The 15,284-nt window shown below is 44.3% G+C and overlaps 1 protein-coding gene and 1 long non-coding RNA gene across 5 annotated transcripts in view; one reads left to right on the forward strand and one right to left on the reverse strand.

The window, feature by feature from the left end:
* DRC1 (dynein regulatory complex subunit 1) overlaps positions 1-15,284 on the reverse strand; it is a 51,981-nt gene that overhangs the window by 13,263 nt on the left and 23,434 nt on the right. For all 4 annotated transcript variants that reach the window (XM_082357046.1, XM_082357047.1, XM_082357045.1 and 1 more), the window contains 6 exons: positions 8,218-8,357; positions 5,575-5,709; positions 5,004-5,236; positions 2,257-2,369; positions 944-1,033; positions 315-401 (listed from right to left, as the gene is read on the reverse strand). In XM_082357046.1, the coding sequence (XP_082213172.1) occupies positions 315-401; positions 944-1,033; positions 2,257-2,369; positions 5,004-5,236; positions 5,575-5,709; positions 8,218-8,357 (798 nt within the window). The remainder of the gene's footprint in view (positions 1-314; positions 402-943; positions 1,034-2,256; positions 2,370-5,003; positions 5,237-5,574; positions 5,710-8,217; positions 8,358-15,284) is intronic.
* LOC309611975 lies at positions 8,498-12,755 on the forward strand. Its single transcript, XR_014234868.1, has 2 exons — positions 8,498-8,779; positions 8,874-12,755. It is a non-coding gene; the product is annotated as an uncharacterized lncRNA (long non-coding RNA).

The following is a 15,284-nucleotide window of genomic DNA, read 5'->3' on the forward strand; positions in this document are numbered from 1 at the left end:
AATAAATTAAAAAAAAAAAAAAAAAAAATATTCAGAACTTGGTGAGCCCAGGTCTCATGTGACTGAGGCCTGGCTTTGAGGGAAGGCCCTGGAAGAGACTCCTTGGGCCTCAGTAGAAGAACAGCATCTCATCGCCAGCCAGCCCTCCCTTTACAAAGACAAAAAGTAATACTAACAAGGGAAATGCTGAGTTAGCTATCCTTGACACAAAACCCTCACTATTTCTCCAGAAGTATTATTCAAAGGCAGCAATGCCCTCTGGGGGCTTCCAGGAGAATTTTAAATGCTCTCTTTTTTATTACACGTCACCTTACCTGGCTGGGAGGTGAATGATGAGCTTGGTATTTGAGGAAGAAGTTTACCAGTTTGTACAAGTCATCCTCACTTTCAATTCCAAGGGCCTGAGGGAAAAATAGAATGACTGCTCAAATACCACGTCAAGAAGCGCCCCCTCCCCACATGGTTCTGGGAGTCAACAGGCCCTCAGCTCCGAGAGCAGGGGCCTCGCTCCCCTCAGCAGCCCCAGCGCCTGCCATGGCCCAGAGTACAGGCCATTCAAGCCCGGAAAGCTCGGTGAATCTGGACACGCACATCAGAACAGAGGAATGACTCTCAGGTCAGGAACAGCTCCATACAGGCCTGGCGGGCACGAGAATGCTAACGGGGCTGAACCCACATCTAAGTTGAGGGGCGGAGGGGAGAGCCTACGGCTGAGAGCTGGGCCATGAGAGAGGAACTGACAGAGGAAGGGGTGGGATGGGAGACATCGATGCAACTCTGAGGTCAATTCATGCATGGAAAACAGGTGAAGGGAAGGATGTGACAGGGAGCCGGGGAAGCCCCGGGAGCCCCGCATCTACTCCTGGGCTGAGGCAGTGCTGGAAAAGCCAGGGGGCTGTCTTTACCCCAGGACCCTCACCCACCCAGCCCTGGGGGGACTCACTGAGAAGATGGCGTCCAGCTTCAGCAGGTAACACTCGCTCTTATCCAGGGGCAGGAGAAGGCTCAGCAGCTTGCTCTCTACGAGGAAACCCTGAGGAGAAGGGAGATGACATCTCCAGTCAGAGACAGGGTTCAGGACAAGTCCCAGGCCCCGCATCCCCCGTCTGGGTAACTAGCCAGGGACGACTCCACAGAGCAGAAGCCCAGGGCTGACACACTGGGCAGCAGGGCCCTCGGAGGAAGGCCTTCCCGGGATGCCTAAGAGCCCTTCCCAGAGACAAAGCCGATCCTCACGGTGGACTGAGTTCCCCGCACTGCAGACGGGTGCGGACTCACCTCGCCCACAAGCCATGGGGCGAACACCTGAGCTCCCCGCCGCAGTCCAGACGCGATCCAGTCCCGTTCCCCCCCCCGCCCACGTCGCTTCACGCAAACGCTAGTCCCCAGACATCTACCGGACACAGTGGCAGGCAGTGAGCTGGAGGAGAGGAGGGCCGGGGGGAGATGGAGACACCAGAGCAGAACACGGTGCACGTCAAGTGGGGGGGTGAGGGGGGAGAAGACTGGGTGCCCGCTCGGAGTGGGAACAACGCCGGGGGGAGGGCTCCTTGGAGGGGTGGCCACTGGCAGCAAGCCTGCGGACGGAGGGGAGCACCCGCCAGCCGCCGCCTTCAGCTGGAGCTGCCCTCGGTGGCAGGAGCCCTCCCTCGTGCCCAAGAACTGTCCCAACTGTCCCAAGTAGACTGGAGCCTGCCAATCTTCGTGCCACCTCCTTCCCATCTCGGAAATGAAAATCTGCATAAACACCAATTCTGTTTGGGTACAATAAGACTTCTAGCTGAACCAGCTCCAACGAGGCCTTTACACCAAACCCAGTGGGTTTTGCTAATATACAGTGAAGATATCCAAGGCCTAACATTCCCAGAGTAATTGCAGACTCAGCTCCCAGAGAAAGGTCACCGTCGGTTGTGGCCACGCTACTCGTCAGGTGGATGCACGTAGGCGAGACTGGGGCCCTTTCTCTCGCAGATGAGCAATTGTTTGGCTTTTTTTTTTTAATCAGCAGGAGCCCGTTGGCTGGCCTGGGACGGGCTTGCTGACCACTAAGGTAGGACTTGTTGACCAGCCAGGCCAGCTCTGGAGCACGACAGCCTCTCCGCGACCCCACGAAGCCCAGGGGCCGCCCCCAGCACCATCCTGAGGGCCGGTCCACTCCTGCCTCCAGACCACCTCTGGCCTGTACAGTGTCATCAAAAGCAGCCCTCGAGACGGGCAGAAAGTGGGCAAAGCCACCCGCCAGGAGCCCAGGCTCACCGACTCGTCACACAGGAGCATCAGGATCTTCCTGGTAGTTTTCGCTGAAACTTGCTTCGGCAGGTCCAGGTAAGACTCTGGTTCTGAGGCGGCCTCCTCTGCCCCCTCCTCTTCTGCAGAGGGGCATAGAGAGGAGAGAGAGAGAGAGAAAGAGAAGGTGACTCTTTGGCCTGGTTCACTTTGAGGAACAGTCAAACGGCTTTCCTTGAGAAAATTTATGCCTTAAAAGGCCTCTTTAAGGCACTAGCAAGTTTCTTTAGCTGAAGAAAGCCTATCATGCGGGGAAAACAAAAAGGGAGGTTGGGGGTCGAAATAAGAGACTATCTGGAGAATTCTGCCGCTCTTGGCCAGCTTATAAAGCCTCACTCTTACCAATTTCATCTACCTGGAAACATCATACTCAAAATCCAGCCTTGACCAGGAAGTGGTAGGGAGACCGTGAACCTATTTATTATTTTGGAGATAAATCTAACACATCCACCATATGGTTTCTAAACCTGTAGAAGATTAGAAGCAGCCCATGAAAATGCAGGAAAAGTAGCTGCCTCACAGAATAATAATATCAACAAGAACTGGCAGCTGATAGCAAGAGCCAAAATTTTTCTTAATTAAAATTTTAAGTGTTTTATGCTATACATCCCTCATCTGAAAATAGTAATAAAAATCATTGTACTGCCCAGGTTTTACTACTTCCTCAAAAGGTAAAACAAGATAATATATATGAAAAGATTTTGAAAAGTACAAGATAGCAAATTGCAGGTGGAATGCAAAATGGTACCATCCCTATAGAGCAATACCCAGAAAAATTACAGAGGCATCTACCCTTTGATCCAGTGATCCTACTTCTAGGGAAATATCCCAACAATTCACAGGCAAAAACATGAAAACACAAATGCACAAAGCTATGTATTACAGCAATATTATAATAGCAAAAACGCAAAGAAAACTTGAAATATCCCAAATAACCATCAACAGAGGACTATTTGAATAATTATAGCCCAACCACACAATAGAGCACCAGATAAAAAAGCAATGAAGAGTATTTCTTCTTCCTAGTATAGACTCATCTCCAGGATATATTGTATGTGAGGAAAGCAAGGTGGAGAAAAGCATATGTTCTCATTTACCTAAAAATGGGTTTATATAAAGATATACACATTTGTTTATAATTTTAAAAAGTAACAGAAGGATAAACCATAAATTATTAAATAGTTACCTATAGGAGAGGGACAAAAGAGGATAAAAGCTATACTTTATTGAGTATAACTTGTTTTGTACATTTGACTTTGGAAACATGTAAATATTTTACATAATTATAAAACAAAATTAAATTGTAAAAGAGCAATCACTAACAATCAAAACTAAAATGAAACAAAAAGACCTAAGTGTGAAACCACATAACCACATAGAAACCATTCCAAGTGATTTTAAAAGACAGTAATCTGTCTGTACATCCCTAGTAGGTTGTATCCTAAGAACAAAAAGAACTGCAAAAAAAGTTTAAACTCTTTTTAGTAATCATTTGTTAGTGGTAGGGTTGCTCTTTTATTCTGAGACGATTTTGTGGTCCTGTAAAAAAGTATATGAGTAATTATTTTGAAGGCACTGAGTACCAGGATTTTCAAGTTAGGAGAAGGAGATACACTTTGATAAGGTTAAGTAAAAAATTCTGGCATCCTGATGATTAGGAAGTATTAGGATTATGTTTTAAAGAGAAAATAAATCATGTATCATAAATACATGATTTATTTTATGTTTATCTTTAAAACATAATCCTATACCCTCGGCTCATCCACTGAGAAGGCCTGGAAACAATGACCAGTCAAAACAGTGAGCCCTCCAGCACCCAGACTATGGTCTCAAAATGCCATTCCCTATTTAAAAGGACCAAGTCTCCTTGGAGGAACGGCTGATTCCAGACTTGAAGCAGGAAAAGCATAATGTGAGCCTGGAACATCTGGTCATTCTGGAAAGCCATGAAGCTATCAAAGACTGCTGGGGTTGTGTCGAAAGGACCCAGAAGCCGACATGAAAAGACTCCCACTGGCCAAAGATGGAATAAGTTGAGCATTAGTAAGGATGATATCTGTAGTAAACCGAAACATCACATTTGTTTAAACCCATGTGTTCATAAGGAAAAATTTAAATAAAACCTCATCGGTCACCTTTAGAAGATGCTAGAGCCCTAACCTATTTATTCTGAAGACTAGTAAACAGAAAAAAGACTAAGCACTACGCTGCTTTTCCTGTACAAACTGCATCTCAGGGTAGCAAATAGCTGATGGGTAGAAGATTCTCTTTTCAGAAGGGTTCCAGCTAATAAATGAAGGCAGAATGATAGAACTTAGAACTCCGTTTTGCAATCCCTAATGCAGTTAATGGATCTTAGACAATGGTTATCAATGGTTGCTAACATCACAAAGGGAGACAACTTGGCATCAGTTTATCCCAATGGAGGTAGGCAACAGTGTATATAGCAAAAATAAAGTGAACTTGAATCTGATCAAGCTTCTAGATCTAACTACCAGTTTATAATACAGGGGAGAAGGTAAAGCTATAAATTAGAGGAAACTTAAAAGTCATATCAACCAATCATGCTCTCTGGACCTCTTAAGCTATGAAATCTTATCCCCCAGATAAGGGAACTGCCTTCAGTTCCCTTATCTGTAAAAGGAATGCGTTGACCCGATGTTCTCAGAGGGCCCCTCCACTCCAGCTCGAAGATGCTATGACTCTGTTCCAGTCACCTGCTTCCATCAGCACTTCCTCTAAGATTTGTGTGGCCGACTTCTGCTGCTGCTGAGAAATTGGTCCCACATTCTTCAGGAACCAGAAGTCAGGTGCTGTCCAGGGGAGCCCCAGGTGATGGGTATGGATGATCCTGTCTACATCAAAGGCTCTGCTTATCAGATCTTTTACCTCCTCTTCATTCATCAGCCAAATCTCCCGAAACTGCTTGTCATCAATGAGAGCGAAATGCCTGTGAAGGAGAGTTATTGACCGTGGCCAGCTGATTCCAGTGCCAGCCCAGCCCCCGTCCCCACTCCCAATTAGCAGCAGGGCAAGAACCGAGGCAGAGCTGTGGGAAATCCTGGGCCTGGCCCAATCCCTGAGCCCCTGATTCTCACCTGTGAGAACAAGGCAGGTGACACGCAAGTAAAGGGACAGGAAAGACAGCACAAAGGATTCTCTGGTGCCTGGTCCAGCTCCCAAGAAGCAGGTGATATCAAAGTCTGATGAAATCACCGCCACTACCAGCTCTACCCCTGCAACCTCTATCCTAGGGCACAAGCCTTGGGACCCACGTCCCTGAAATACCTCATGGCTTTCTGCATCTCCTTGAATTGCATCACAAGGCGTTTGTAGTCTGAGGTTAGGGACTGGTTCTCCTCCTGAAACTGCTTTACCTGCTTGTTATATTTTGATCTCAGATTGTTAAGTACATCATGAAGGCTGGGTTGAAGAGGAAAAAAAAAAGTTAGTCTGCAGCTGAATAGAAGCTGCAATGTATGTTCCTCTTATCTACTATCTAAATCTAGGCTCAGACTTGTGGAAGGTGCGAGAAACCCTCCCAGATATTTCCCCAAACACAGCTCCAGCTGTGATCAAGGAAATGCAAGCAACAGGAGGTAATGGGATCATCCAGAACTAAATGCATTTAAAACAATCCATAAGCCCAAACCCACCAAGAGGTAGCCTCTTATTCAACAATGTGACTGAATCTTCCTCGGCACAGCACTTGTCAGGGTCCACACCTACTGCTGACTCACAGATTTAAATAACCTACCTCAACTTCTGAAACAAGGAAAAAAGTAAAACTGCATCACAAGCCTATGATATATGAGTCCCCCATCCCGAAAGAGCTGATACTGTTAACGAGTCCAATAACTCATTCATTCATTCACTCATTCATTCATCAAACATGAAAGGTCTCTTTTGTGCCAAGGATATGTTTGAATACCAAGATGAATACAAGGATATGTCTGAGTCCAAAGCACTATCAGTCCAGCCAGAGACAGACAAACGTTAATTACAGAACTGTGTGAATAGTGCTACAGAAGAGTTTCACACAGGGTGCCAGGGGAACCTGGCTTGCAGGAGTGGGGAGTGGTTAAAGGTTCCAGCACCAGGAGAGACAGCTATGACCTGCCCAGAGCACCATGAACACAATCAGGCCACCAATGCCTGGCTCACTGCTAATAGGAGCTCTGTATATAGAAACTTGTCCCGTGAAATACACAGGCATGGCTTTTAGACCCAAGAACAGACTTCAGACTTTGCGCTCCTCAACAGACATCTTATGTCAGTGCCTCACTTACACAGGAACAGGAAGGTTTGAGGACTGACAAAGTTTCAGTTTAAAAATTCTAGGGACTTCCCTGGTGGCGCAGAGGTTAAGAATCCGCCTGCCAGTTCAGGGGACACGGGTTCGATCCTGGTCCGGGAAGATCCCACAGGCTGTGGGACAAGTAAGCCCATGCACCACGACTACTAAGCCTGCACTTTAGAGCCCACGAGCCACAACTACTGGAGCCTGCGCTCTCTAGGGCCCACGTGCCGCAAATACTGAGCCCACATGCTGCAACTACTGAAGCCCGTGTGCCTAGAGCCCGTGCTCCGCAACAAGAGAAGCCACCGCAATGAGAAGCCCACGCACCGCAATGAAGAGTAGCCCCCGCTCGCCGCAGCTAGAGAAAGCCTGCGTGCAGCAATGAAGACCCAACGCGGCCAAAAAAAATAAAAATAAAAATTCCCCTCTTAGGCATTATTCTGAAATAATAAGAAGGTTTCTAAAACACACTGATCATCCCTATTTTCATATCCAGAAAATGAGACATTCTGTAAGATAACTGGCTCAGACTTTTGAGCAAATAACTGGCTCCACACCACACACACACACACATACATCAAGAGAAGAGGATACAATAAGTATATAAGTATCATGTAAAAAGGAGGTTGGCAGGTGGAGAGATCGGGGGATCTCATAGATCAGAGAGACTTAAGGAACTTAGTTTAACAACCTGATGCAATGCCTGGACCTAGATGAGATGCTAATTTGGATAAACCTACTGTAAAGGATATCTTTGGACAACTAGGGAAATATGAATGTGATCCAGATATTTAGATGAAATAAAATTTACTGAAATGGAAAGGTAGAGGTTACTGACTTTAAAAAAAGGCAGATTGCAAAACAATAGTTGCAGTATGATGTCATATCTATATCTATCTATATATATAGAGAGAGGGAGATAAAGAGATACACTTGATCTCTGGTAGGAGGAATATGGTATTTTTATGTTTTTATCTCACTTTCATTTGTGGTATTTTCTAATTTTCTATAATGCACATGTACTGCTTCTGTAATTACAAGTTGAGAATTTATTATCCAGATAACCGGGCGCACATGAGAAGTGACACATTGACATAAGTACTTATGTTGGCATTATTTGCAACAGCAAGAGATTAGAAGCCATCGAAATGTGCATCAGTGTGGGACTGGTCAAGTAAATCCTAGCATGTCTATGCAGCGGAATACGAGGCAGCTTAAGAAATAATGTGAATCTTCTCTACGAACTGGTATGGAAACATCTTCAAGACATAGAACAGTGTGCATAGAATGCTATCTTTTGTGTAAAAGCAGAAGGGGATGAGACTATTTGTGTTTGCTTGTACGTGCGTGAGGAAATTCTGGACAAAACAAATGAATAATGGTCACAGAGGTGGGACAGAGGACCCAGATAAAGGAGGGATGGGAGACAGACTTTTTGCTGTAAACTCTTTTTGGGGTGGGGTGAGGGTAGAACCAGTTGAATGTATTCTGTTTTCCCAAAAAAAAAAAAATTCTTTTAATAAGAATTGGTTATACTTTTAACAGTTTCTACTCCTACAAAAGAGTACATACCCATCCCTCTTTTCAGCACAGAAGGGCCCAGAACGAAGACGCTCTGCATGCTAGCTTACCAGTTGATCTTCCTCTTCTGCTGGGATTTAATCACTGTGCTTTCTTCATCTCTCTTCTTCAGCACCTGGAAGTTGTACTCTAACTTCTCTTGGTTTAGCTGATATGTTGCTTTCATTTGCTGAAGCTGTTGCTCAAGAATCTAAAGTTAAAGTTTAAAGAAATAATCCTAATTGGCCCTGGTACAATTTATTATGCATGAGGATCCCTGGCCGTTTGTTCTGGAGTCGTACCAGAGGAACCTTAGGGACAAGTGTCTCCACCTGAATTCTTAGAAAATGTATCATTAGAGGCAAACTAAAGGTCAACCAGAAAAAATACAAATCATTCAAGTGCAAGCTAAAGCCTACCCGCATAAAGTCTAAGAGAGATCAGAGTTAGAGCCCAGTTCAAGTACAGCTACCTCTCATGCTCTGCTCCAGACCCTTTAGAGAACAAGCAGCCCCACTAGAAAAACCATAAAAGTTAACATGGCCACAAAAAAACTGCAATGTCCCCGCTCTGACCTTCCGGTTGTCAATGTCAGTGTTTAGCAAACCGTGTTCATTTTAAAGGAGGATAGAGGTAACCACCCTTACTATTTGGATCATCATTAGTTGTATTCATTCATTCAGCAAATATTTATTGAGTGCCTATTATATGTCTGATGCTTTTCTAGGTGTTGCTGGGAGAACACTGGTGAAAAAGGCCCAGTCCTTCCCTGCCTAGGAGAGGGACAGATGAACAAGCACTGGTGACAAGAAGCAAGATCAGGGTAAGCACAGGTGTGGGACCAATGAGAGGAGGGTTCTCCCGGGCCTTGAGGGCAGGGCAGGCGTCCCTGAAAAGATGGCATTCGCGTGTCTGAGGCCTGGGGAATGAGTAGGAGTTACTCGGGTGGAGGGGAGAGAGGTCTAGAGAGGCAAGGGAAAGCCAGGTGCTTTGGGGAAACCACAAGCAGTTTAGGACGTGAGGTATGAAGCAGGGAGGGAATGGTAGAGATGAGGCTGACAGAGCAGCAGGGGCCTGACAGAGCTAGGAATCTAACGCTTTATCCTTGAAGGCAAAGGAGCGCCACTAAGACGTTAGGGGGAAGAGTGGAATTACTAGTTCGCTCAGGGTAGAAAGATCCTTCCGCAGCTGGTGAAAAGGATTAGGGAGGGGCAAGGCTGGAACAGGGCAAATACACATTGGCTCGCTCCTGCCTTTCTCGAATGGAGGTGCAGGAATGGAAGATGCAATTAAGTACAATCAGATCTGGGTAAGGCAGCCATGTGACATGCCACATACCACACTGTTTCAGGCCTCCTTCCCATCTCCCTCCACTCGACTACAGACCCTCGCCAAGGAATCAGCAGAGGAAGGAAGAGATTCCAGACTGCTCTGGGTCATCCTCAAGGAGCAGAAGTGGCCAGGAGGTGATAAACAGGAGAACAAAGGCGATCACCCACCATCAGAGGGTGAGTCATTCCCACCTTCCATGTGGAGTCTGTGATCCCCACACTGTAACTGAGGGAATTAGTCACAAGGATCTGCTTAGCTACCCCAGAGATTTTTAAATTTCCATTATGGGACAAGAATTGAACATCTCCTTCAGAACAGAAGCCCTGTTCTATCTCTTCTTTAACAGGTGGTCAGTGAAGAACCATCTCGGTCACCAGGATGATAACTGATTGTACCTCTCAATTTCTCTACTTTCAGGCAAATTTTTATTTACTTTTTTCTAGTTACATGCTTTTCTTTGTAAAAACTTTTCCTCATTGTCAAAGTAATATTTGCTCATTGTAGGAAACACAGAAAGTACAGTAAAGGATAAAGAAGGAGACATAGGAGAAGGGGAAAGAAAAACTACCCATAATTCCACCTCCCAAAGGCAATTTCTGTTGACATATTGGCCTATTTCTTTCCAGTGTTCCTTACATAATTGAGATTCAACTATACCTACAATTTTATATCCCACTTTTCTCCTTTAATATTACAACTTAAGAATTTTCCATGCCAATCAAGTTTTATTAATATAATTTTAATGGTGCATATTTTTATATTTTAATTTACCCTATAGGAAATATTTATGTCTACCATATACCATAATGTTTTACCATTTCCCTACAGTATATACATTTATAAATGTATAAATACATTTATATTGTTTTGATAATCTTCAATATTATAAAATAATGGTGGGAAGAATTACATTTAAAACTTCGGGGGTATTTTGTTTATTTCCTTAAGGTAGGTTCTCAGAAGTGAAGTTCAAAGGCTCTCCACAAAGCAATTAACAGTTCACGCCCCGCTGGCCGTGTGCAAGTGCCCGCTTCCCCGCCCCATCAGCTCTCAGCACCGTGCAGGGCAGGCCCAGCCCTTGGGCAGGGAGCTGTCGGGAGCCGCACCCCACTCCTCCTGAGCATGATTAAAGTTTAATTTAGAGATTCCTGACTTGAGGGCTTCCCTGGTGGCGCAGTTGTTGAGAATCTGCCTGCCAACGCAGGGGACATGGGTTGGAGCACTGGTCTGGGAAGATCTCACATGCTGCGGAGAGACTAGGCCCATGAGTCACAATTGCTGAGCCTGCGCATCTGGAGCCTGTGCTCCGCAACAAGAGAGGCCGCGACAGTGAGAGGCCCGCGCACCGTGATGAAGAGTGGCCCCCGCTTGCCGCAACTAGAGAAAGCCCTCACACAGAAACGAAGACCCAACACAGCCATAAATGGATAAATAAATAAATAAATAAAATTTAAAAAAAAGAAATTCCTGACTTGAATATTATCCCAAAGAGCCTATGGAAGGTTCTGAAGGCACAGCCTCAGCTCAAGTGCAATTATCTGGGGTGGTCACAGCCTGAGCCACTGCTCTGGGCCCTGGACCCTTCTAGGGATGACTGTGAGTGCCAAGTGGGGAAAGGGACTCTCAGCAATTCTTCCTACAAAGTCATGATGATTTATGCCACCATGCTCCAAACGAAACCAGCCCACTGCTTCAAGTGTGACCAGCCCTGGACACCAGGGAGGCCACTGGTCAACGTGGCTTGGCACAGAAGTCCAATAGAAAAGCTCCTTGTTGGATGGCGACAATCTGAGAAAGGGTGAACACTCACAGAGAAGGAGGGTCTCCAGAGCTGCTCTGGATTTGGAATGACAGTAAATGAGTTCCAGGCTTTGCTGGGACGGAGGCACCCAGGAGCCCCATGACCCTGAGTGCCTGAGTGCCTGCTCTGACCGTGTCCGGGGACCTCCTTCTTCCTAGAGCTTTGCAACCAGCCCCTGTCACTAAGACAGAATTTCCCAAACTTACTGGGCCATAGAACAGTTTTTATACTTATAACACAGCAAGAGCACATGAGTTATAAATGCGAGCCCTACCATATGAATTCTCGTGTCAAATTCATTCGAAAGGCAGATTATTACATAATAAGAATTATGTAAATGGACTCTATTTTTCCTACATAACACATCTTGAAAGGAAAAAAATATCACTGGCATCACTTTTTTTGTTGGTTTTGTGAAACCACCACCAATATTTCACCTAGCTGAACACAGTTTACAAAACTCTGAACAAAAGTGATTAGGCCATGTCTTTTTCTTTGTGACCTGAAGGAACTTATTAGCACCACACCCTAACCAACTGAGCTAACCAGCCACTCGATGTGGCCTGAAAGAAAGACCTTAAAGCTGAGCTGATTTTATAGACAAATATATATATAATAATTATAATCCGTCACCTGACTGTTTTAATTCACAGCGTTCTGCTTGTGTGCGCAGTTGAATTTTATTCGCCGATTTTATTTCCTCTTGTTGAAAACATTTGCTAATGCTCTTAGGGAACTGACGCCCGGAGGAACGAGCAATGCAACGTACACACAGATCACAGATCAGCCCTCCCTTCACCTCCGCTCTGTCCCAAGACCACCACAGGGGGCTTCACGTTCGTGATGCCACTTAGGGGTGACTGGCAGTGCTGTTGATGAATTTACAGAACTAATCGCAGTCTCCTGCCTCTTGCAGTTCAGCGTCTACACCAGGCGATTACACGAATTCTGTTACTCGTTATTTGTTTGCAACACCTTCTGCTCGTGATAATTTTAGTACCGGTGATTCTATTGTTAATTGTCACAGGTTTTAGTCTCAATATGTAGCTGTCCTTGATTGATTGTCATACACTGAATATAGTTTCATATTAAAAAATTGTAATCTGAAGTGAGAGAGTAGCATGGACATATATACTACCAAATGTAAAATAGAGAGCTAGTGGGAAGCAGCTGCATCACACGGGGAGATCAGCTCGGTGCTCTGTGACCACCTAGAGGGGTGGGATAGGGAGGATGGGAGGGAGGGAGACGCAAGAGGGAGGAGATATGGGGATATATGTATATGTATAGCTGATTCACTTTGTTATACAGCAGAAACTAACACAACAATGTAAAGCAATTATACTCCAATAAAGATGTTAAATAAAATAAAGTTTAGATATTTTTAATACCAGAAAAATTGTAATCGATCTTGTTAAATGCTTGTGCTTATTATTCAATTATCCAAATGTATTTTGCAAAGTTGTACTCCGTGTTCCCAAGACTAATGGCAAAACACCATGGTTAGTTTGGGGGGAAAATTTATAAAGATTACAATCTAACCTGCCACGAAAATCCTTCAAAGTTTCAGGTACTCCAGGTGTTGATCGCACCTCCCTTCCCCTCTTTTTCCTGGGGCAGTAGGAGCAAGGAAGCTGCTTTCCGGAGCCATCTCCTACCCCAGGCTGATGCCCCCGGTAGCCAGTACTGCCCCAGCAGAATGGAAATTTAGAACAGCCTTTCCCTCTGGCCTTCTCAGCTGATTCTAAAGACGCCACTGAGCCTCTTTATCACCGATCTCAACCCCGTGGGGATGGGAGGGAACCCCTGGATTCCATTTGGAACTGCAGACTCTCCATCCCACACTCTTGCTTACCCTTTTCTTCCCTGTTGCTCACTCTTTTATACCATTTATACTATTTATGTAGCTTGCTTTCTTGCTCAAAAGATTGTAAATTCCTTAAGGACAGAAATTGTATCTTATTTATTTTTATGCTTTGCACCATGTAAGTTCACAATACTTGTTAAATAAATAACTTGTATTTAACTTTTTGTGATGAATATTCTGGTATTAAAGTTGAACTAAACCATTTCACAATTTTAAATGAGCAGGTAAGGCCTAAAAATAAAAACCATTTGCTTCCTGCATCAAGAACTAAGTGTTTCTAGCAGTTTTATTTTGGGGTGGTGGGCAGCAGTGGTAAAATCTTCATTCATTGCTAGTGTGACCTTGCTAGCAGTAAGCACTTGAAAAGTGCATCTCCTTATTTTTACTTCTTATGCTTCACCTATCAAACCATATCTATGTGTATTGGATCCTTTGTATTTTTGTGGTTTGCAAAAATTTTAGTTCCATATTTTAGAACTGACACAGTGCTATGAATTAGTGTTAGGAATTGAGCTGCATGCCATTATCTTTTTGACAAAAATCGACGCTATTTAACTTCACTATCTAGTGAATACAGCTCAAAGGCACTATGATAAAGTTCAGTCTACTAAAATATTCCACATATTGCAATATGGGTGATCCCTGATTTGATTACCTTTTCCCAGCTAAAGGGTGGAGTGTGGTACAGTATACTCAACTCTAACACAGGAAGGAACTGTTACACAGAGGAACTGCACACGCTTTCCCACTCTGAGAATCTCCATCTGCCAGCCTCCTGCATACCCACACTCCACTGTTAGTCCATCCACACAGGGGGAGCCAGGAAAGCCAGGTCTCCCAGGCTACCTGCCTCTCTGCCCCTCACCTCCCTGGTCTTACCCCCTAACCTCTATAATCTCCCCATGTCCCAGAATATTTTGGCTTCGTTCAAGCATTTGAACATTGGATTAAGAACATGAGGTTCCACTCCTACAGCTCAATAGCAAAAAAATACTCAGTGAGAAAATGGGCAAAGGACCTGAATAGCCATTTCTCCAAAGAAGACATGCAGGTGGCCAACAGGCACATGAAAAGATGCTCATCACTAATCATCAGGGAAATGCAAATCAAAACCACAGTGAGATATCACCTCACACCTATTAGCATGGCTGTTTATCAAAAAACAAAGGACAGCAAGTGTTGGCAAGGATGTGGAGAAAAGAGAACCCTTCTGTGCTGCTGGTGGGAATGCAAATTGGTGCAGCTGCTATGGAAACAATACGGAGGTTCCTCAAAAAATTAAAAATAGAACTACCATTTAATCCAGTAATCCCACTTCTGGATATATACCCAAAAAAATTGATCTTGAAGAGGTATCTGCACTCCCACATTCACTGTAGCATTATTCACAGTAGCCAAGATATAGAAACAACCTAAATGTCCAATGAAGGACTAATGGATTTTTAAAAAGTGGTATATATATACACTGGCATATTATTCAGCCTTTCAAAGAAAAAGGAAATCCTGCCATTTGTAGTAACATAAATGGACATGCAGGACGTTATGTTAAGTGAAATAAGCCAGACACAGAAAGACAAATATTGCATGATCTCACTTACATGTAGGATCTAAAATAATCAAACTCCTAGAAGCAGAGAGTAGAATTTGCTAGGAGGGGCTGCCAGGGGCTGGAGGAAGGGAAGACGAGGAGGTATTGGTCAAAGGGTACAAAGTTTCAGTTATGCAAGATGAATGAATTCTGGAAATGTAATGTACAACAGAGGGCTTATGATTAACAATACTGTACTGTATATTTAAAAATTTGCTACGAGGGTAGATCTTGTATTAAAGGTCTTTACCACAAAAGGAAAAACAAAACAAAAAAGAACATGAGGTTCCATTATTTCACTGTTTGAGGCCAACACTATGTACTTTTGTTATATAAATGATCGTAGAATCAAGATAACTTCAGAAAGCTTAACAATAGCCATTTTCATTAAAAGTGTAATGTGTACAGCCCACAGAAGCAGTGCTGCTTTCTTACAGACTTCTACTGTTCTTTGTCTAATGCTCAGCTCCATGACATTAATATAAGAAAGGCTCAAGAAAATTCTCAACTGGAAAAATATTTGTAATCTAATAGGGTTTGGGGGTGGGGG

Source organism: Balaenoptera borealis (assembly GCF_965194805.1).
Source record: "Balaenoptera borealis genome assembly, chromosome: 15".
Lineage (NCBI taxonomy): Eukaryota > Metazoa > Chordata > Mammalia > Artiodactyla > Balaenopteridae > Balaenoptera > Balaenoptera borealis.